Source organism: Pseudopodoces humilis, chromosome 7 (genome assembly GCF_049639895.1).
Source record: "Pseudopodoces humilis isolate 2021_Gansu_Grassland_sample_001 chromosome 7, ASM4963989v1, whole genome shotgun sequence".
NCBI classification, from domain to species: domain Eukaryota; kingdom Metazoa; phylum Chordata; class Aves; order Passeriformes; family Paridae; genus Pseudopodoces; species Pseudopodoces humilis.
In genome coordinates, this window is record NC_142206.1 from 19,452,774 (window position 1) to 19,475,092 (window position 22,319).

General features: G+C 41.0%; 2 protein-coding genes across 7 annotated transcripts in view; both read right to left on the reverse strand.

Annotated features, from left to right (window-relative positions):
* SLC1A2 (solute carrier family 1 member 2) overlaps positions 1-2,387 on the reverse strand; it is an 89,323-nt gene extending 86,936 nt beyond the window's left edge. Inside the window, exon 1 of one of the 5 annotated variants that reach the window (XM_088058352.1) lies at positions 2,369-2,387. Coding sequence is in view for 2 of the 5 variants with exons in the window: in XM_014251997.2 (XP_014107472.2) it covers positions 1,019-1,035 (17 nt within the window). In the remaining 3 variants the exon portion in view is untranslated. The other 4 variants (XM_088058350.1, XM_088058351.1, XM_014251997.2 and 1 more) reach the window with 4 other exon arrangements.
* Positions 2,388-5,480: 3,093 nt separating this feature from the next.
* The window catches only part of PAMR1 (peptidase domain containing associated with muscle regeneration 1), a 55,946-nt gene continuing 39,107 nt past the window's right edge, over positions 5,481-22,319 (reverse strand). The window contains exons 7-12 of one of the 2 annotated variants that reach the window (XM_005522392.3): positions 16,252-16,422; positions 13,399-13,611; positions 11,762-11,828; positions 9,448-9,680; positions 7,754-8,049; positions 5,481-6,525 (exon numbers count right to left, since the gene is read on the reverse strand). In XM_005522392.3, the coding sequence (XP_005522449.1) occupies positions 5,989-6,525; positions 7,754-8,049; positions 9,448-9,680; positions 11,762-11,828; positions 13,399-13,611; positions 16,252-16,422 (1,517 nt within the window). In that variant the 3' untranslated portion in view covers positions 5,481-5,988. The remainder of the gene's footprint in view (positions 6,526-7,753; positions 8,050-9,447; positions 9,681-11,761; positions 11,829-13,398; positions 13,612-16,251; positions 16,423-22,319) is intronic. The other variant, XM_005522393.3, reaches the window with a different exon arrangement.

Sequence of the window (22,319 nt, forward strand, 5' to 3'; positions counted from 1 at the left end):
GCACAGACAGCCAGTTTCTTCTTCTTACCAGGTAATGGGACACTTGTGTGCACGCCCTCCCAGACATGTGTTGGGTTATTTAAATCAGCTCAGCAAGTCTTTTAGCCTGAGAGACACAAAGGCAATATAAACAGAGCTTTCTTTTGCACTCTGTCCTTAGAGAGTCCTATCCTGAGCAGATCATGCTGATACAACATGACAACATCCAGGGATAAAGGGGAGGCTCACACTAAACACAGTCTAATACTAGGTAGTGTTATAAGAGGGCAAGCAGAGATCAACGAAATCTTTTATTTCCTACTACCAGCAAGTCTGTAAACTGAACAAGCCCCCTACCTCATCAGAGAGCCACGAAGCGGGAGACTCCTGCAATCCTGGCATGGGTAGGGACAACCGTTTCCTTCCAAGGGACACTACCAGAGCTGAACTGTGTTTGCTTTTCTCTAAAGCCTCTTGTAGAACCCTTTGCCCTTCCCAGCATTTCTCTTGCTAGAACTTTAACGCATTTGGCACAGAACTGAAAAATTGCACAACTCCTCAAGAAGTTGGATTTGTTTGTTGCCTTTTGAAGAGATGGCTGGGGGGGACAGGTTTTCGATTATTTTTTAAATTATAATATTAATTAGTATTGCTATTATTATTATTATTTTTATTAACACTACTATTATATTTAGGAAGAAGCTTCCCCCTCCCTTTTGAGTGAAGCATTCACTTGTACTCCTCTTTCAGGCAGGTGGTTTAAGCTTGATCTGCCCTCCAGGGGTTAAATAAAGAAGTGATGGGAAGGAAAACCCAAGACCTTTTCAGTGGCTCATATTTGAAATTTTTTCCCTCGCTGTCTTCTATATGTGGATCGTCTGCTTCTCGTTTCCTCTCGCTCCCTAATTATTCTGTTAGGGAATGGCGAGGGGCAAGGATTAACAATGAAGCAGATGACAGGAAACTGTTACCAAAAGAACAATGCCGGGCATCTCCCCCATCCTCCCGTTCCTCCCACCCAAGAGATGGTCCCCCTCACCCTTCTGTCGATGCCATGGCTCCGAAAAACCCCCTGTCTTCTCAAGGGTCCAAGGGATTAATTTGGACAGCAGGGCGCGAAGGAGGTTGGCTCTTTGGTATAACCCTCGCTCACGTCTGGGAAGGAGCACGCAATTCCTTGTAATCCTGGGGACTCCGCAGGGCGAGGATCCGGCAGCTCCGCTCCTCGGCTCTCCCCCACCCCGCCGTCCCAGAGCAGGCTCTCGGTGCCCCGGGGACCGGCGCTGCTGCGCCGCGGCCGCCCAGCAGTGGCCGGCGGGGCGAGGAGGCGCTGGCACCTGGGCTGCGATCCCCGGCGCCCTCCCCTCGCCGCGGGGAGCGTGTGCGTGTGTGCGCGGCTGTGTGCGAGAGCTGGGGGGCGACTTCACATCGGCGCGGCGCTGGCTGAGGCTGGATTGGAAGGTTTAGCCCTCGAGCCGTGGATTTGCAGTCAATCCCTCTCTATTTTAGGCACGGGCTGACATCACGAGCCGTTGTTACTCCTATAAATCCCCCCCAACAGCTCCTTGGCAGCGGCGGGGGGGGGCGGCGAGCCCCTCGCAGGGGGAGGGCCGGGCGCCGCCGACCGCCACCGCCTCCCGGGGCAGGCTCGGGACTCGGGGAGCGGGCCGGGAGCCGCGGGAAGGCGCGATCCCGCAGACACACACGGACAGCCCGGCTCGGGCCGGCCCTCTGCCGCCGCGCTCCCGCACGTGCCCCGGCGAGCGGCCCGGCGCTGGGGCGGCAGCGGCGTCCCGCCGCCCGGCGCTCGGGGCTGAGCCCCCGCAGCCGCGGCACCTGCCCCGCCGCGCCGAGGCGGCGGCAGCCTCCCGGGGGGCCCGGCCGGGCCCGGCCCGCCCGGGCCGCTGTCCGCGCCGAGCTGTCCCACCGGGCCGGCCGGGGCTCGCTGCCCCCCGGCCGCAGAGGACGCGCAGGGCGCGGCGCGGGGCCGTGCTGCCCCCTGCCGGGCGGGGGGCGCCGCGGCGCCCGGGCCCCCCCTGCCGCCGGCGGCCCCGCAGGCCCGGCCCGGCCCGGCCCTGGCCCGGGATGGGCCGCCGGCCCGCCTGTGGCCGCAGCCCCTCCCCACGCCTCGCCCTCCCCGCGCCCCTACCTGTGCCGCCCCGCCCCGCCACGGCCGTGGGTCGGCGGACCCGGGCCCGGGGTTCGCCCGAGGCATTTTTGCAGCATAGGGGCGGAATTTTCTGTCCTGTTCTGTACCCGCACTCACGTGCCGGCGCACAGAACGCTCGTGTCACGCCCAGACACTGCCACACACCTTCGGTCCCGTTTCCCTCAGCTGGGACTCTGCCCGCCAGCCTCAGTGCTGTCTCTCCATCCGAGTCTGACCAACCTGATGTCCCGTTTCACAGGGAACAAACATTTCTGACACAGCTCGTTCCCTCCGCACCGAGGAGGTGGCACAGAAAGCCATCAGCCGTGCGGAAGCCCCTGACACGATAAGGAGCTGGGAGGCTGCATGGATTGCACAGCTGAGCAAAGCCTGCCTGACCCTCCGCACCACTCCCACTCCCCCAGGATGCTTTTCCTGCAACCAAGCCAATTCCATTTACTTGCCCTTAAAAAATAGCAGGATGCAGCCTATCACGCAATCCCCAGTCCTAATCAAATACACATTTTTTTTATTATTATTTTTTTTATTTTGTAATCTTACCATGGACGTAGGCTTTCAATGGAAACAATTTACAAGGGCAATTCTATGAGAGTAAGGGTGTCTGAAAAGGGATTGTACTTCACTATGTCCATTTCCTTTCAGTGTTGTTTCTCAGCTAAGCACCGTGGCTTTTGGAAGTAATTTAATGCAGCCCCAAAAACATACAAAGGAAAAACATACACTCGTTGGAGTAAATAAGAATGCAGAGAGTGTTTTGCTCTCCTCTTTCCATAGCAATATCCTTATGGCCTTTCCAGAATGCACAGCTCTTTTTCCTTGGAGGGAAAATGAGCTGCTATCCATGTTGTGCTATTTCACACCCTTTCTCCAACAGATGGCACAGATCCTCACCTGTTTGGAAAGAGACGTTTGAAATAGTTCTACATCTTAAAAATAGAGCCAAGCTATCAAAGAGATTACCAATTCCAGGTCACACGTTGCTTTTTTTTCCAAACATTTATCTCTATTTTTCCTCATTATTGGCATTAGATGCTAACCCCTGCATAGTTCTGCTCACTCTGTAAACGGGAAACTGCTGTGGGTAAGCCCCACAGAAAAGATGGACAAGCTGGTTTGTAATTCCTGGAAATACTTGATGTAGTACAGGTGCTTGGATATGTTGATATGACTGCTCACTTGCACATGTGAATACCTATGTCATACAACCAGAGAAATAAAACATTATGTGGCCACTTAGAGATAGCAGATTTGAATCTAGCATTCAAACATGATTGAGGTCCAGAAATAGAAGCAAATGCTGCAACCTCATCCTCCTCCTGTAAAAGACTGCTAAAATCTGAATCCTGGGGTTGAGGTGTCTGGCTATTTTCTTGCTTCTGCTTTCTTTGAAGAGCATCGCAGCTGTAAAAAGAAGGGGTTGAATAGTGCTGTGCATGCACAGCTATAGCAACCTCCTGAGATTTTAATTCCATGAATTCCTACAAGTTTCTCTTCAAGAATGTACTTTTGTGTGATATACAGCTAGTGAACAGCTATATTGTTGCTGTCCAAGCCCAGAAACTTTCAGCTGATTTGAAGCCAAATGGGGATGGGATTCAACACTGAGGAGCAGTTAGAGGACCAGTAAATACTAAAATACAGATGATCTTCAGTAAAAGAGGAAGAGTGAGATCTAAGTCTGGAATTAAAACAGACTTTTGCATATCTGTTTGGACTGGACAAATCCTAAAGGGAGGAAAAAGCATTTAGGACCTCATGTCTCTCAGTGGTAGCAGTGGAGAGCAATAATGCTATAGAAAGCAATGCAGTCATGGTGTCATAACTCAGAAGACAACCAGCTCACAGGTCTTCATAATTTCTGTTTACCATTAAATAATACAATAATTATTTAGAGTGTAGAAACTCTTGTTTAATGTAACCATGAAAGAGCTTTCTCATTTCATTCTTTGTCAATAGTGTTAGGAAGAAACACATGTTGACTTTCTGCAAGTTTGTGCTTCTCCAAAACTGACACCTAATTTTCTCTAACCCATTCTGTCAGCAGGGGAGTACCACACATTCATTGGCATGTGTTCCTCCCGGCAGAGGAATGAAACACATCATGTTTTTCACATTTAATTCAGGATTTTTTTGCTGTTGTTGCCATGCATTTTGTCAGCCAAGCATAATCTCCTGGCAGGAGAAGACAAACAAGATAAAGAGAAGCAATATACTTTGATTGTAGCCCTTAAACTTTTTGATTTAACCAACATCATGTGGTCCTATTGCCAATGAAAACAAGAAAAGTGCAAAAGCATAACACAGTAAGTATTTCTGCCAAGAAAATAAAAAAGAAATTACATGGAATGATGTCCAATACTAATTGTCCTTTTAGCAGCAGTTTTCAAATTCAAAAGTGGGTAGAAACTACTGAATGCTAAGAAACTCTTAATGAGATTTTACAGCATCAGAGAATCAGAGCTGAAAACAGACTTGCTAACTTCAAGTTGCTGTGGCCATGCAATAGGCAGAACACAGCTTCAGGATCTGAGTCCTTCTTGGTAAGAGCACTAAATCTTTTCATCAGATTCCCTGCCTTCACGTCCTGCTACTGCTGTAAGCTGGTTTGGGCACTGTAATAATTTGAAGGTCCTGAAAACTCCAGGGGGTCATATACAATTTACTAAGAAATCATTGATGGAAGACAGTCATTATTGTCTCTTCTCCCCAACTTTTATACGATTAATCCCTAATCTTTAGCCATGACTGAATAGAGAATAGAGAATGATTTAGTGAAAGAACAGTGACTAAGGACCATGAGGACACCCAAATGTCTCCCTGGACAACATGCCCAGTGAGAGAATCTTACCCTCTGATGTCAAACAGTACAGCCTCAGTTCAAGAAAAGTGCCTGCTGCAGGTTATTATTTATTCTTCACCCTGAAGAGCTACAGAGGAGTAGTTTTACCACAAATGCATGGGAACTAATGGGAACTGAAAGTTTTCCTGAGGTTTTCATAGTTCTTTTAAATAACCTACTTGGAAAAAAACATATTTAAAATACGTTTCGTGTTTTCATCTATTTAGAATACAAGGTGAAATGGAACTCTTCTTACATTTCATTGTAGTGGTTCATGTACAATAGCAGCACTGGGTGTATTAAGAAGAAAAAATCATGATACTTATATATATAAATAGTCCTTGAATTTTGTACTGATTCTGCCTTTTAGTGTTCCTGAAGAGTCCCAAGTGAGAGTGACATGCAAAGAGACAAGGGCAGTAGAGAGTTCCGAGAGTGTGACACAGATATAGCAACAATGGATCTAAATAATGTCAGACATGAGTATGTAGGTTAAAAAAACAAACCATGGTTTATTTAAATGTGTAAAGTACTTGGGAGGGAAGAAGATTACATTGTACTGTGGCAATACAGACAGCACATACCACAACAAGCTCATCTGCTGTAGTGAATTCAGGCTACTCTTTCCAGACTCATAATCCACTCAATCACACAGATTTTTGGGAGAGGCTCATCATCAATTTCTCCAGGGAACTCCACACTACAGATTAATTTCAGACAGAATTCACTGTCCTGCTTCTGTATGTCAGATTCAGGAGCAGAGCATCGTCTTCCCACCAGGGGAGACAGAGAAAATATGACAAAACTTCTCATGCACTAAGACCCTCTGCCATGGGTTAAGGAAAAGTAGCCTGATGAAATATCTGATCCTAGGACAAATTACCAGGCTGTCTGCCTTAACCTTATCCCAGATGTGTCTCATCACTGGGATGAGAAGCCTAAAGTAGCAGAGACTGAGAAAGATATTATATTACAAAATGCCATTTCCAGACTCAGATTTTTATTTCATGTTCTTCTCAATCCAGTCTTTGAAAGGAAGAGCTTTGGTGTAGCCACTGTAGAGTTCTAGGCTGCAAGTTTTATCATAACCCCAGCTCACTAATCCCATCAGGTGCCACCTTAGCTCAGGAGATGCTTTTCCTGGCAAAGTTATGGCTGCAATCCCACCAGTCTCAGCAGGGCAGATATTAGAAAAGGCTGTGTGGTCTTGTTTGGCACAGAACATACTGTCAGTGATGCTGACTTGTATCCCATTATCCTCATACTGTTGCTCACACAACAGTGAATCCACCATCTGAACAACTCCCATGCGGATAGTGTCATTCTTGTATCCAGGATCTTTAATGTCAGCCAATACCTTCCAGCCAGTAACCATTATCTTCAAATCCTCTGTGGATGAAGTCAAGTCATGAGAAGATGACAAGCAAATGGGTTGAACACGACTGCTGATCCTGGCTTTGTCCAAGAGTTTTATGACAGCTATATCAGAATCAAGTAAAATAGGGTCATAATTGGGATGCACTATGATGGCAGAAATCTGGAGAGGAAACAGAGTAGGAAGAATTGAAGGGTTAACAGCAATGGCAGGTCAGCAGCACTCTTTCCATACTACTGAAATACATTTTAGTTTATCTTGCATACTTCTCTACCCCCACCTATGTGTTCTTTCACTCAAATGAGAAACATACACAGATCGAGCATCTTCTGACCTTTCTTTTTTTTCTGCTTGGATCTTAAGAAAGTTTTTATTGCATGAAACATTTCTTACACAAAAGCAGTCAAGAACATTTTTTAGCAAAATGGGGAGTTAGTATGCAACTCAAGCTTCCTACTGTGTACTAAAAAGGTTTTACCTGCCATGACACCTTCAGCCTGTGGAATTTGGATGGAGTGGGGCTTTGAACTAAACTGTTACATTCTCATTGAAGTGCACCTGACTTCCCACCAAAAAAGATTACTAGCATATACATTACATAATACTGGGTGCCAAAATTTTACTGCTCGTTTCCTTAATGAAATGCTACAAGAACAGATAGGATTCCTATTAGGAAATACTGTAAAAAAAGTAATATATTTTCTTACAGGAAAAGAATGGAAAAATGGGATTAGAGAAAGAAACAGAAAAGGGGTCAGGAGGGAAAGAATCAAGTTAATTATGGTATTTTGGATAAAATCCATTAATTAACTCAGACACACACTCCACACTTCCCCAAAAAAGAAAGACACATACCCAAAATTTCTGTATTTCTCATTTTTACTTCAGCCTTTCTAGTTCCACTTGAAAAAAGCAAATCACTCTGGTAAGCCCAAGGTGCTATTTTTGGAACTGGAGTCAGACATAAACTTCTTTTCAGTTTAGAGCTGTACGGCCTTGGGACTGAGAAGTAAAATGTGCTCATGGCATCAAACCAGGATTTAGAGTACAAGTGTTTCCCTCATAAATTATGCTAATCAATTTTGACAGTAGCTGGCATCTCTTCTACTTTTTTACTGGCAATATCACTCAAGACATTACGGCCCACAGAACCTGAGCTATTTTCTTAATTAGGGGTGAATGTATGAGTTGTATGGCTTTGAGGAATTCAGTGAACTACAGCATGTGCCCTTCTTAGGCCATGGCACTTGAATCTCTACACGTGCATTTCAAAGAGCGACATGTAAGAGAGTGCACTGCCCAAAGGGTGACCTTTTTCTCCCCATACAAGACAGATGTGATCAGTATCTACCTGTGCTCATCATTTTTCACTCCTGTCGGGCTTACTCACCCTCAGGTTCTGGATGGTCTTTTCATCCCTGTCATCATCTCTGTAGAATTTCCCCAGAACCACCTTGAGCTCTGCTGTCTTGAGCACGATGGTCTTGCCCAGGTCAGTGACACAGTGAGCTGCCACCACCACGGTGCGCTCATTCACCAGGGCCCCGCTGCAGATCAGGATCCAGGCCCCTTTCCGAAGGCTGCTCTCCTTCACCCCGTTGGCTGTGCGATAGATGGCTGCTTGCCACGGCCACCTCATAGACGTAGCTGCCTTCTTAAGTGTGATGTTTTCTGCTTTTCCACAGACTGAGGAAACATGAAACAGAAAGTAGGTAGCACTTTCTCCCCAAAAGAATCCGAGCATTGATCTTGATTTCTTCTTAGAATGTGACAAAAGAAACTAAACTGCAGTGATGAATATGAACGACAGATGTCTAATTAGCCTCTGTCTCTAACCTGCAAAATTATAGGAGTATTTGATACAGTTTTTTAAAAAATATTCAAGTTTTTCATTATTATCTGAATTCCTGGGTCAAGTACGAATATGGATTTAGCACTTGAGTATGTGAATTTTCACAACAACCTTATTGAGTTGCACTATAATGAGATGACTGCAGAAAGAAGCAGAAAGAGCACCCCTGGTTTTTGTTTATCATAAAATGCTATAAAGCCATCATTTCACTAAAATTCACCCTAAGCAGTCACAGTGTATTTTTGAGGCCTCTCCTGGCATGAATCTTTGCACAGGTCAGTTCATGCCTATAAAAACAGACTTGCTTTGTGACAAGAATGCTGAAGCAAATCCATCTAAATCAACAGTCATCCTGGGGAAAAGAAAAAGCTCTGCCTTATTCTAGGAATATGTTATCCATGCTTTGACCCAAGGTAAAATCTCCTATATCATGAAAGGTTTACTTCAGCTGAAGTTACATTGAAAGAAAGAGTTTAAAGAGTTACATTGCATGGTTGCAATTTTTAGTGTGCCTTAGGAGACGTTTTCTTCCTGGTGTCTAGTGTGTGCATGTCCATAGTGAATGCAGTACTTTCCAAAGTACGTGATTATTATCACAAAGTAAAACCACAAACAAGAGCAATAAAAATTTGTTTGTTGTTAACATTTACTTTTCACAGTTTGCTTGATGTCAGTAGTACGGTTTACCAAATCTTGTGACATTCTTACCCTAACTTACTTTGTGCACTAGCTTCAGATTCAATTTTATCTAGACTTACAGTTTGCAATATAAACACTTCCTTAATAGGGTTTATTGAAGGAAAAGCCTCTTTAAAATTGCAGACTCTCCCTTCTATTGCTTAAACTTTGATGGTTTTGTCAGCTGTGTGCCAAAGTATACAAATGAAAGAAAAATCCCATTTGTAGTAAATAATACAGAAATACATGAAGTGGTAGTAGGAAAGCTATTTCAGATCAGGAGAAAGATTCACTATACCTTTTGCTCACTAAAAGAGTAGAAAAATTAATGGCAAATTACACTGCTGAAGGCCTGATCATTTTACCATCAACTCTCCAAGTTCTTCCAATGCATAAAAAGACACATATATCCTTCAAGCTTTATCTCTCCTTTCTCCCAGCTGGAAGTATAAGCAGCCTACACTGCTGTGACTCCCTAAATATCTAAGATGAATACACATCCTGTTCCCTCATTCACCCAAGAGATATGCACATTTTTTCCCTTGGAGACTCACTTGGGATACACACAGGGGCTCTCCCACTCCATTTTCCTGTCTTCAGGCAAGTCCTCCTGCTGCTGCCCAGGCGGCGATAGAAGGGAGAAACGCACTCGTACTGGAGCTGCGTGTGCAAGTGCTGGTACCCCTGGGGCAGTTCTCCAAATGGCAGTGCTGGCTTCTTGGTTGGATAGATTTGAAGCTTTTGCTTGCTGAATGCAGAAGAGTAAAGTTGATGCAAAGGCGTTTCTCTGTTTCAAGGCACAAAGAACACAATAATTATCATGTTATAAAAGCAATCATTACCAGTTTGTTTAAAGTATCATTTAAAATCATATGAAGTTTGCTCATGAAAGCATAAGGAAAAAATACAATTCCAGCATAGTTTAGCAATGCTCCTATTTACATCCCACCTATTTTATTTACATATATCTGCACACATATATAATTACACTTATTTTTATACATATCCTATTTGTGTCTCTTTTTTCCGTTTACAGTTTCTGAATTGAGATTTGCCTCTGAATGTGGAAGTCCTTTCCATTCACAAAAGGACAGAGATACCATTTTTTAAATAAAGAAATTACACCTTAATTTGGTATTGTGATAATTAATTCTCAGTAGAGGGGAGCTAGGCACATCTTTTCTCTAGTGAATATTTAAATAGACAGATTAGGAATTGATTCAGATTAAATGATGTTGCTAAAGTAGCTTGATTTAGCAATTAACAGAGATAATTGCCTCACCACAGAGATTTCATAATTTTGTAATTGTTAAGCTTCCACTTAGAAATTGCACTGATTAGCTGAAACAGGGCACATAATTGAGAAATAAATATATGCACCAGCATAGATATGGAGCATAAGCTTGACAACAGTTACACTTAAATTTTTATCATTTAGAATGTGTCCTGGGCTTTAAAGCTTAAAAGCTCATATCTACAAAAAAAAAACCACCTTTTTGTGCCTGAAAAATTCAGCAGGAAATTAGTTTCCCTTGCAATTTCTGGTACTGCCTACATCCAGAAAAGACTTTTTTTTTTTTCTCATGATCATTTTTATCACAGAGAGACACAGACACCTCCATCATATCCAATCTGTGAGGTGATACGTAACAGGAAAGTAAAGTTACAAAGAACAAGAGCAATGGCAAATCTCTTGTATTTTGGGAGAAGGATGAGAGCTGCTGTGGTCATACTTAGTCTGCCAGGGTACCATTCAAGGCTCACAGGTGACTTTATATATTGCATAATCTAGACTTTACCTCACTATTGACCTATTAAATGGAGATTCTACTTCAAGGGATTAAAAACAGTCCACAAACATGAGATGCCATCATCTCATGGCATCTTATGGATGGGATGGCATGTATGTTCTCTCAATACAGCTGGTGTTCATATCTGAAACATGTAAGACCCCTATTCAAAAGTTAATAGAGAAATTTAAGCAAGAAAAATCCACTAACGGCTATTAAAGCCTCATGTCAGCTTCTCAGGGCCATGTCTACGATCATACATCACAGACCTGGAGAGTGGCTGAGTGATTGGGAAGTATATGCTTGCCTCATTCCTCAAATCTTCTCTAGGCACCTGCTACTGGCTGTTGCCAGAGACAGGATATGGCTTGAGCTGGACCATTATTCTGACCTGATATGCCTGTTCTTAAGATCAAAGATGAGGACAGTTCTTGCACTGAATCTAAAATTAAATGAGTCACGTATTTCAAAAATAACCCTGAAATGAGAAATTACTACTTGGGTGAAAATGAACCTGAACATTGCAACATAACTTATTCAGATTGGGTTTATTTCAAGAAATCATCAGAAGGGTAAGCCCAGGAAAGGTCTATCTAATCTTTCATTCTTTCTTTCTCCCCTTCTACTCTACTTCCTCCTCTCCTTCCTGCCCATCCTATATAAATTGTGCTAAATTACTTTGGATGGTGAAACTTACTGGGAGCAGATTGCACTGCCATACCCTCTTCTCTTGTACTCTCCCTGTGCACTAAGATGACACGTTCATATTTTAACACACATCATTAGCCCCAAGGAACTAATCTTAGACTGTTCTCATAGTCTGTCACAAGCTTGCATGCAGAATTCCAGCATCATCCTGAAGTTTGTCCATCTCTTATCTGTGCATTTCTTCCTAGCTGTTTCCAGCAACTGGAAACCTGTGCTAAATCAGATCTCCCCTCCCAGCAGCTCTCATTGCTCAATTATCAGTGGATTTGTAGGAATTGCTGCCCAGGCAGGCTAAACACATGGTGTGAAAAGGAGAGGAGGGGAAAAGCAATCACATTTTTTCTTTAAACTGTAGTTGAGATATTCTCACCTTGACTGAACCTGCATTGGAAGAACTTTCTGTCTCACCAGGTCAGAGATCTTTGGCTCTCTGCAGGCTAGAAAAAATATAATGTTGCATAGTACTTTTTCAGATTTACAGCTCAAGTGCTATGGTTCATACACATTTCCAACCTTTCCTCTCTCTAACTATAGTGGTCTGGATTAAGAAAAGAGGCAGTTAAGTTACATGCATTAAAATAAAGATAGATCCTAAAACCTAAAGCCTTGATAAAAATACTTCTTCACAGTTCACAAGATCTATCCCATTTACAACAGTGGAAGCTACTGAACTGCTCTGCACTGGCACTTTCAGGCACAGAGGAAGACTATTCCATCATTCAGTGTGTCTGAAGGCCACACTTGCACCACTACAGATGATGGTCTTGTATCAGAGCAAATTTCTCCAGTAATGGAATTATATATAGAAATACTTAATTTCCCTCTGCGTAGCCCCATACAGCTGATCCAGTGATGCAGCATACAGAGAAAGGCTGCAGGATGTTATGCACTTCTAAGAATCTGTGTGCACTCATGGAAGGACTTGGAGGCTGTGATTCAAAGGAACACTTCATAGTTGCCTGAATATGCATAAAATAGCAGAAATGAGATCTAAGATTTCTAGTTTTGCATATTCAGTTTACTTACTTTAAGATTAAGATAAAATATTCAAGTTTAAATAACTCTGCCAGGGTGTCCTTCCTGCTGTCCTGAGTGGAAGAAAAGGAATCTTGCAGGATGGATTTTATCTGTATGCCTGAGCACTTGTTCTCTGTGTAATTTAACAATATCTAGTTCTTTGTGATTGATATATATGTTAGCCATTATGTCAGTATCACAGTAAGCATCAATAAAGATGCTTTCCACAGATGATTATATGCTTCAGGGAGAGATTATTTTAATCTAAAACAACAGAATAAAGCAAATTCCCCAGGGGACACACAAATTTCTTTATATGATCATCATTTCAGTTTTTAAAAAATCCGTATGTCAAGAAATTGCTTTCAAAAAATTAATTTAGCAGTTCCCTGGCCCAAATTCATTCATTCATTCATTCATTCATTCATTCATTCATTCATTCACTCACGGTTTCAGACACACTTACTAGAATAGCTCCAGGTCAAGAGCATAGGATTTAAAGGTGTGATTCAGTGTTTTGATGAATACATATAATTTAATCATATCTTCAAGGCTGCAATGTACAGGCTCTGCCTTTTGCATTCATGACTGGTCTCATTGTTTTAAAAGGATTGTGAAAGGACATTCATTTCCTATGACAGCAACTGATTGTTAACGGTCTCACGAGGCAAATATTTCATTCTATTTCAATTCTCTCCTGATCTTCTTTGATTTTGATCTTATGCAGGTTCAGTCCTAGAATACGGATAATAAGGCTCTTAGGGAACATTCTTTTTCCTCTTTAAAGATGGAATCTTCTGGAATCATTACCATCTTCTCTGTCTGAGTATAGCAGCCAGAAGAGCTGGCAAACTACAAAACTCATATCAGGTATCATCCAGACATCTTACTCTTAGCAAATACAATTGTCAAGTGCAAATGATATTAAACACAATCCAGTAAAACCATAGCAGCCTGTGTGAGCTGTGGTAAAAAAAGTTTGCATACTACCTTTTATGCAGATTGGTTGCTTCCCTGACCATTCTCCATCGTCTTGGCAGGTCCTTTGTTCATTGCCACTAAGAACATATGAGTTGTTACAAAAGAAAGCAATGACTGTGCCAATTTTTGCATAGCGTCCATTCAAGAGCCCAGTGTCTTCTACTACTCTTCTGTAGCCATTGAGTGGGCCACCAGGATCTGAGCAGTTTTTTTCTTCTAGAACTAATGATAGGGGAAAAAGATAGTAACCATTTTATCACGTTATAACCTGACAAATAACTACATTATTTTCACCCATCAAAATGCTTGACATTTCATTCAGATGTTACTAAACAATCTACACTTTATTAAAGATGCCTTTTCAAGACCCATCAGGGATCCCTGCCTTTGAAAATGTCAAATATTAAAGAAACAATTATAATATAGAGATGTCTGTTTATAATACACACTTTAGTCTCACTGAAAGTATAAGATTCTCAAATTGGTAAAAATTCACAAATTATTGAAACCTTAAGAAGTAGCTGACAATCCTGAAAAAGAACCTTGACTTCCCATGATGTTAATGTCCCATTAATATTAACAAGGCTTCTTCAATAGCATAAAAGGCTGCACTTAAACTATTTTCAGGAAACAGGCCCTTGGCATTCTTTTCCCTTTTCTGTATTTTCAATACTTCACTGCACTTGGATAATAAAACTAGACTACTTAATTTTTCTTTTCTGTTTGGTTGCATTTCATTTTCTTAGCACTGAGAAAGATCTCTCAATAGTGCAGGGAAATACAGGAATTGAAATAGAACACGTATATATTTACTGACAATAAGAATTTAATATGAAAGCTTACTCATGCTATATTCTGCCTCTAAAACCTCTTTTAGTTCCTCGTTCCCAGTATTTTCCACTTTTTAAAAAAAATCTTGTTGTGTTTTTGGGTTTTTTTTCTCAATAAACTTAGACTTTTGGCCTAAATTTAGAGGACAGCACTCACTATGTGATGCTAGAAGATTTTTTTTCCCATATTTTTAACTGCTCTGCTCTTTCTATTTAGCAGCTGACATGGTACTTTTTTTCCCTTTGGATTTCACCTCAGTTTTCTAGTCAGGACAACAGTAACATGCAATTCTGTTTGATTTCTCGGCCTGGTGTCTCAGTGCATGATGACCAGTGAACATCTAGTTCAGACAGCTGGTGTTGGTGCTGCTCACAGAGAGCCCAGAGGACTGGGACATACCAACTGACCCAGAATTACCTCTTCATATTATTGCTTCAGACTCAGCCGCCTGCTGAGCCTCAGTTCACAAAAGCACCAACATATAAAAAAGCACTCAGATATTTATTTAAATTGCTGTGAAATCAGCATAGTTACAGTGCAAAGGTAGGGCCTGGTCCTGTCACGAAGTCATACCTTGTGCCACCAGACAAAGCTCAGCTCAGCAAAGCGAGTGAACACAGCCAGCCATAACAATGCCATGTCAATGAAGAGCATGTGCTTTTAACAGTGAGTATAGCATTCAAGCTAAGTCTATATTCCAGTGTTTTCTTTACAAGCATTGGATTTTAGCTTATGCTGAAGGCTATATACGTACTTTACTTTTCCACAAATTATAGTCAGTAAACAAGGATTTCTGAACTTCCTCTCCACCAGGAGAAAGGGAAAAGCAAATCCCTGTCTCCTTTTCATTTGGCTCCATTTTCCTTCTGTGTACCTCACTGGCTCTCTCACTTGTGAACCATAAGTGATTGATAACTTGATAGCAGCTAAAGACTACAGAGAATCCCCCACAGAATAATGCTTTATTTCCAAGTTGCCTTCTGCACTGATGGCTGGCCTGAAGGCATCATCTGGTCAGCAGAGTGTGTGATTCCAAATGTACCAAAAGCTTGACCACGTAAATCACTTAAGGCCTTCTCTTATTTCAGTATTTTCACAGTAATTGTCTTCTTCCATAGGCTTGGGGTTATGACCTTTTTGATTTATTAAAAACAAAGAGAAAACATCTGGGAAGGAGAGACCTAGCACTTCAGTGACTGCCAAGTCTAGAGGCAGCTTTTCCTATAGATCTTTAGCCAGGGCCATCATGCAGTAGGGATTTAGCATGATCCTGACATTATATTTACTGCAATTAGAGACTTCTCTCTAAATAGAAGAATACCAATTGCTTGGTCTTTTAAATGGACTTACATACAGTTTTACAACACTTCCCCCAAAATTTACATTGTTTGACATAACACACTTTATCAATTGAAACTAATTATTCTGGAATATGGAAATTAAATTGTGCAATGCAAAACAGCTGAAGGAAATTTAAAGTCTATTTGGATGACAAGAAGGAATTTTACAGATGAACCAATGTGAATGGTAGGCATGCCATCCTGCACAGTCAGAATGAATGGAAGTTTCGTTTTTATCAGTTTTTGTCTAGAATGGGAATTGAAGTAAGAGTCTAGTATTCACACAGTAAGGTCCTGTTCATCTCCACAGAGTGCATCAGGCTTCTGCAGAGAATTTGTCAGACACATAGAGTAAGGGAAATAACTATTCATTGTTGTACTATGTCCCTCACTTGGCTTTGGTCCTAGACATTTTCTCTCTATGTGTAAGAAGGAAACATGCCTAAAGACTTTGAGGTTATTAGGTTTCAGTAAAGTGATGTTTCAGTCAGACCTTTATATAAAAAAGTCTTGGAGGCTGGGGCTCTCGCAGAGTAAAATAAGAATTCCTACTGCTTCTTAAAGACAGGAAGACAAAAGGATATGTTATGTCACAGACCTACCAAATTTCAAGTGAGATTTAGATAGTCTAGTTTCATGGAAATACATTGGCCAAAATATTTGATAAGAATTAAAATTAAAATGACCTTACCACATTCAGGATGATGTGCTGACCAAATCCCATCAAGCTGACAGTAGGCAACACGGCTGCCTTTTAAGCTGTAACCTGCGTTGCACTTGAAGTAAACCCGGGCCCCGTATTTAAAGTCATCTCCTTCCACAATACCATGAGCGGGAGCACCTGGAGTCCTACACATCACCACTGACAGTTCAGATATTTCAAAAAAATCCACTTTATTACAAAAACAGGACTGTGTTAGGATGATTCTTTACTTAGAACATAGAAAAACCAATTACAATGGATACAGGAGTCAAAATTAAAAGACCAGTGTATGCTGATCTTTAGAAAGTTTTTTAGATGTCAGCTCTACACACACTTACATCCCAGTTTTCAAAACCTATCTAGATCCATTAGGTTCTATAGGATTTCTCTGAAGTGTCACATGGTCATGTGCATAAGTGTTTGAATCATTAGGGCTCATTTGCTCAGAATATGAGTACTTGAAATACTTGCCATCTTAACAAGGGTTTTGAATGAACTAACATGCTTGGCCAAGAAAAAAATCTAGATCCTTAAAAGCCTTATACTGAATTTCTTTCAAACACCCCTGTAAATTTTGTGTAGATTTTCAGATAACATCTCAGAAATTATAAAGCATCATTATTTGTGTAAATCAAATATTAACATAATTACACTAAAAAGGAACTTTGATATTTACTAAAATGGGATATTTACCCTTTCCACAGGATTTGTTCTATTGGGAAAATACAGATGATGTTCTATATAACTACTGCAAACAGTAAATATTAAATTAAGCATCAAAAGCAAGATTTCTCTGACAGCATCAAGCCAGCCATGCTAAGGTCCACCCAGCACAGAAACCTGTCCAACTGTGGTAAACAGTAGATTTGAAGGAAGGACTAGAAAAACAGAACAAGCATATAGAATACTTTCCTGGCATAGTCTGTCAGCATTCAAAAGTCTGAAGCTCAAGGACTACCTGAACTACAATGGTATTTTTGGTATAACATACCCTGCTGATATTTTTAAAACATTTATTTGTCTTTGTATTTTCTAAACTCAACCACATCCTCGGTGTCCACAACATCCTGTGGCAATGAGTTCTACAGACTAAGTGCAAAAAATACACTGCCTTCTTTAGTTTTGTTTCTAGTCTGCCACCTGATAATTTTATTTGATGCTGTACTTTCTTCGTTATGAGATGCAGAGAATGTCCTTGCCTTGTTAAATTTCTCCAAGTCACTTTTTAAGGCCAGTTTCTTGTATGCAGAAATTACATACGTATTTCTGTAGGCAATGTAGGAAACACATAGTTTAGTATCTACACTGTTACACATCTCTTTGTCTCTGGCTTTGCCTAGGCCCTTGTGAAAAACTGCATGGAAGAAGATTCAGTACAAGACATAGATATACATATGGGTTTTTCACTCGTCCCCTGTGGTACTCTGCTGACAATAAATAGATCAATGCTAAATAGATCATACCTACTTTATGCTTTTAGAATTTGACTTTTCTGTTTTGCCTCATAGACAGTTGCTTGCTAACCTGCAGACAAATTTTGATACTTAAAAAACTTTCAGAGGAAAACTTTTCTAAGGCCTCTGTCCTGTAATCCTTACACAGAGCACACATAAATGCATCCATTTATATGGATTGTGGACCATCCAATGATTTACATAAAGAAGACATCAAACAACAAGTTGGAAGAATCATTTGTGCACTAGTGAGCAAAGGTCTTGGCAAGAAAAACTGTCAAACAATTAAGCATTAGAGAGGGGCCTGGACTATAATGCTCCTAATCAAATCCCATACAGTTAGGGGAGGTCAGCATTTCCTTTTGGCTCCAAGTATTCTTCATCAATGTCATCATTAGCAAAAGAATAATGTTCAAAATTTAAAAAAATTAATTCCTAGCCCTTGATGTTTCTCATGTAAAATATAGACACACAAACACACACAAACACACACATATGTATATATATATATGTATATATATATATATGTATATATATATGTGTGTGTGTGTGTATACATAAGCATGTAGATAAATTAAAGATAAATAATAGGAACATAGAATTTCTAGGTGTTTTAAATTCTCAGAACACTCATCTTCCCACTCATGATCTGTGTATTCCCAGTCACTCCCTCCATATCTTTCTCTGAGCAGCAATCCATTTACCTACATCTATTTTTCTCTCTTTCAGTGTTAAGTCACACTCAGCTTGTCAAATGAGAAAACTAGATGAACCATCTGTGCACCTCTCAGACTTCTACTTTTTTGTCATAAATCCAGGTTTTCTGTTTTACTTACGGTCCAGTTCAGCTCTGCAGAACAAATATTTTGGTGCTTTTGTGTTTTAGGTCCATCCAGGAAAAAAATGTGACCAAGTTACACTTGCTTACTAACTATAAGTATCTGTTCTGTTCAGTCCCTAAGTGCTTAGTTAGTTTAGTTAGTTTAGTTTCTTGATTTAGTTTCTCATCCTTTTGATTTGTTTGTTGCCAGACTTTCTTTAGATTCTCTGTGCCCTGGTGAGCCAGCTGGAACAACTCTGGTTTTATTTATGATGTAAATTCAGTATTTCATTCACTATTCATTTAGTACTGAACTATGGCCTAGAGCAGAGGACGTGGAGGCAGAAGGTCATGAGATCTAATCGTAGCTAAAAAGCTGTGGTCATAGGTAGGTTGTTTCATCTGCTGTATGTGACAAATGAGAACACCCCTTTCATCACAGGGATGTTACGAGCATTAGCTCATACCACTTGTGCCACAGAGCCACTGAGGGTTTCTCTGATGGCAAAACACCTTAGCATTATTAATAGATTTGTCCCTTTTGTTACCCATGCCTTTATCTACTGGTTGTCTGTTCTCTTGTAACACAGGGATGAATTTGCCACTGGAGACAGAGCCACTCCATTATTTTTTTTTTTTTCTATGGATCATTTTGTAAGCCCATTCTTTCTCTCTACAAATTAAATGTAGTTTTGAATCTTGAGATGTTCCCTGTATCTCAGTCCCAGAGCTGAGCTCTCTGTTTTCAGCAATATTATCTAGTCAGAAAGTCTCATACCATTACTCCAGTACCTGCTTCTACTGCTTTGGCTTGAGCTCTATGGGTCTTTTCTTCTTCAGTTTGACTTGCCTTTTATACCTTTCACCTAATGCATTTCAGGGAGCTCTTTGGCACCTTTCCCCTCTATTTGTGAACACTTCAGGCAATGGAATTTTGGAGAGTTATTATAAAGGGAGTCCTAGCCCCCATGTGTTTCATCCAAGTTATCTTATTTTTTTGCGGATAGCTTCCCATCAAGAGTGAATTTCACCAGTTCTTATATCTTTCAGAATGGACAATGTATTCCATTCAATTTTCAGACAGCCTTCTTTCTCTGAGATATTTTATTGAAGTCTTTCAACATTCTCTCCTGGTGTACGACTAAATCCACCTCTCCAACAGACATATCTCAGAAGTCAAAAAGAAAGGAAAAGAACATTTTGTAAATGTCATTCATACCTAGCTCTGCCCTCTGGACACACATTAGTCATAAAATCCAACCACATGATCTGACCCACTTCTCCTCAGTTTCTAAGCTTTCTAAGGTATTTGATATGATTCAGATTCCCTTGCTTAGGCAGGATGGAACTTATCCTGCCATCTACTGAGTATTTCAGTCCTCCTGTGCATGGTCCAGCAGAAAGGGCTGGATCCTCCTCAAAACTCTCACTCACCTCCAGCCATCCCCATCACAGCTTGTATCCATCTCCAGCTGTACCTGTGCTTGGTCTACCCTGACTTCTACAGCACAGACAGGGCTATGAGCTGTTTGGACAGCACTCTCTTGGGAAGCAGGTGGTGGGCTGGCCAGGAGAACTCCATGAGCTTGAACCATTCCTAGGCTACTAGTTAGACTGCTCTGCTCCACATAAAAAAAAAAATAAATAAATCAAACAACATTCCTACTGCCCTGTGACTCTGGCTTCCTGCCTTTGGGGCAAGTTGGACATGTGTCAAATGCTTGACTTCTGCACCTTCCTCTTGAACCAAACCCACCAGGAACACAGAAAATGGACTAGGTGTCTAGAGAATTCTACTATGAGGTGGTGATGGACAGACAAATATGAAAGACATTCATTGAGGTTTTGTCAAAAAACATCTTAGCAGCCTGGAGACTCCATGAGGGTCAGGCTGATCCCATTCTTCCTGCCAGTAGATCTACAAAGGTCCTGGTGAATTTATATCTAGAAAGGTGAAACTAATGTTAGGAAAAAGTAATGCTGAGAGTGATTAAGAGCTAAGAATGACCACTCTGCTCATGCAAAAATTAAAAACTATAATGATTGAAAAGGTACAAAGAGAAAGGATACATTAAAATGTTTAAATGAGGACAAAGAAGTATATTCAAGCAGGATAAAATTAGGAACAGGATAATTCTTACTCAAAAAAAATTTATAAAAGTCTCCTTGACAAATGTTGGAAAAGCATAGTAGGATGTAAGTAGAAATTACATGAGTCTCATCATTTGAAAACTGAAACTCTAGAAAAAAAAATATAGAACAGACTTTGTAGGGAACAGGGCAACACCACACACACATCATGAGCAGAAAAAGGTTTGTTTCTTTTAATTTTTTCCTTATTTTGCTACATGGTGTTGCTCCAGGGAAGTTCCACAATTAATCTAATCAGGCATGTAGGTAACTCTTGCCACTTCAGGGTCTGAGGTAAATTTTGGCTTGATACAGCTCTGTACAGTTCATAAGAAAGCAAAGTATGAGAGGCAGAAATGCTCAGTTGTGACAGCCCAGCTGTTAGATAACAAAAACGAGAGCTGCCTCAAGTCTTTATATCACAAACTCACACATTCCCTATGAAACTTATTATGCTTCTTGCCTATTACCTTGGTGTCTTGGGAAAAAGACAGCAATTTCTGTCCCATATGAAACATTAAAATGGCTTCACATTTCATGGATAACTTTCCCCAATCTGAGACAAACTTGACTAGAGAAACAGTAAGTTCCTGAATTTTTAAGTAAAATATTCCATTATTAATGATAACAGTACAAATTCCTTTCCATTTTAAATTATATGCAAGATACATTCCTCAGATCAGAATTATCTGCCAATTAGAAAGAGTCTTTGGGCTCATTTTATCACCAGTGAGATAAATTAGATGATCTCTTGAGCTACACTTTTCTCTCTCCAATATCCTTCAAATAGTGCCTGATGGAACTATCATTTCCTTTTGTTCCAGAGTCTCTTCATTAAATGAACGCTATTTTTTTCTGCTGCCTTCCTCTCACCCACTTTGTTAAATAATATATAATCCCTCATACATACAATTTATTATCTCTATATTCTGCACAACCTTTCAATAATATATTGCATGCCTGAAATAAATCTCATTTCTCATTGCTGGTACTAATAAAAGGTTTATATTTCCCTTTTTTCCCTTTCCTGGAATTAGGTGCAAGAGCTTGCATGGAATTTTGTTCTTCATTTGCTTACAAAAGTTTTTAACATTGCTACTTACATATTCCCAAGTCAGAGTTTGGCTTTCAGGCTGACCCATGCTAATGTATATAGCACATTTTGCCTATGTAGTATAGCTGTGAACATTTTTTCTAGAATCATTGTATGGTTTGGATTGGAAGGGATCTTAAAGATCATATAGTTCCAACTTCGTGCTATGGGCAGAGAACCTTCCATTAGACCAGGTTGCTCAGACTGGCCCCATCCAGTATGGCATTGAACACTTCCAAAAATGGGGCATCCACAGCTTCTCTGGACAATCTGTGCCAGTGCCTCACCACCCTCACAGTAAAGAATTCCTTCTTGATATCTAACCTAAATCTACCTTCCTTCTGCTTAAAGCCATTCTCCCTCGTCCTATCACTATCTGCCCTTGTGAAATGTCTCTTCCCAGGTCTCTTGTAGCCCCCTTCAGGTACTGGAAAGCTGCTATAAGATCACCCCAGAGCCTTCTCTTCTCCAGGCTGAACAACCCCAACTCTCCCAGCCTCTTTTCCAGCCCTCAGATCATCTTCCTGGCCCTCCTCTGAACTTGTTCCAAGAGGTTCAC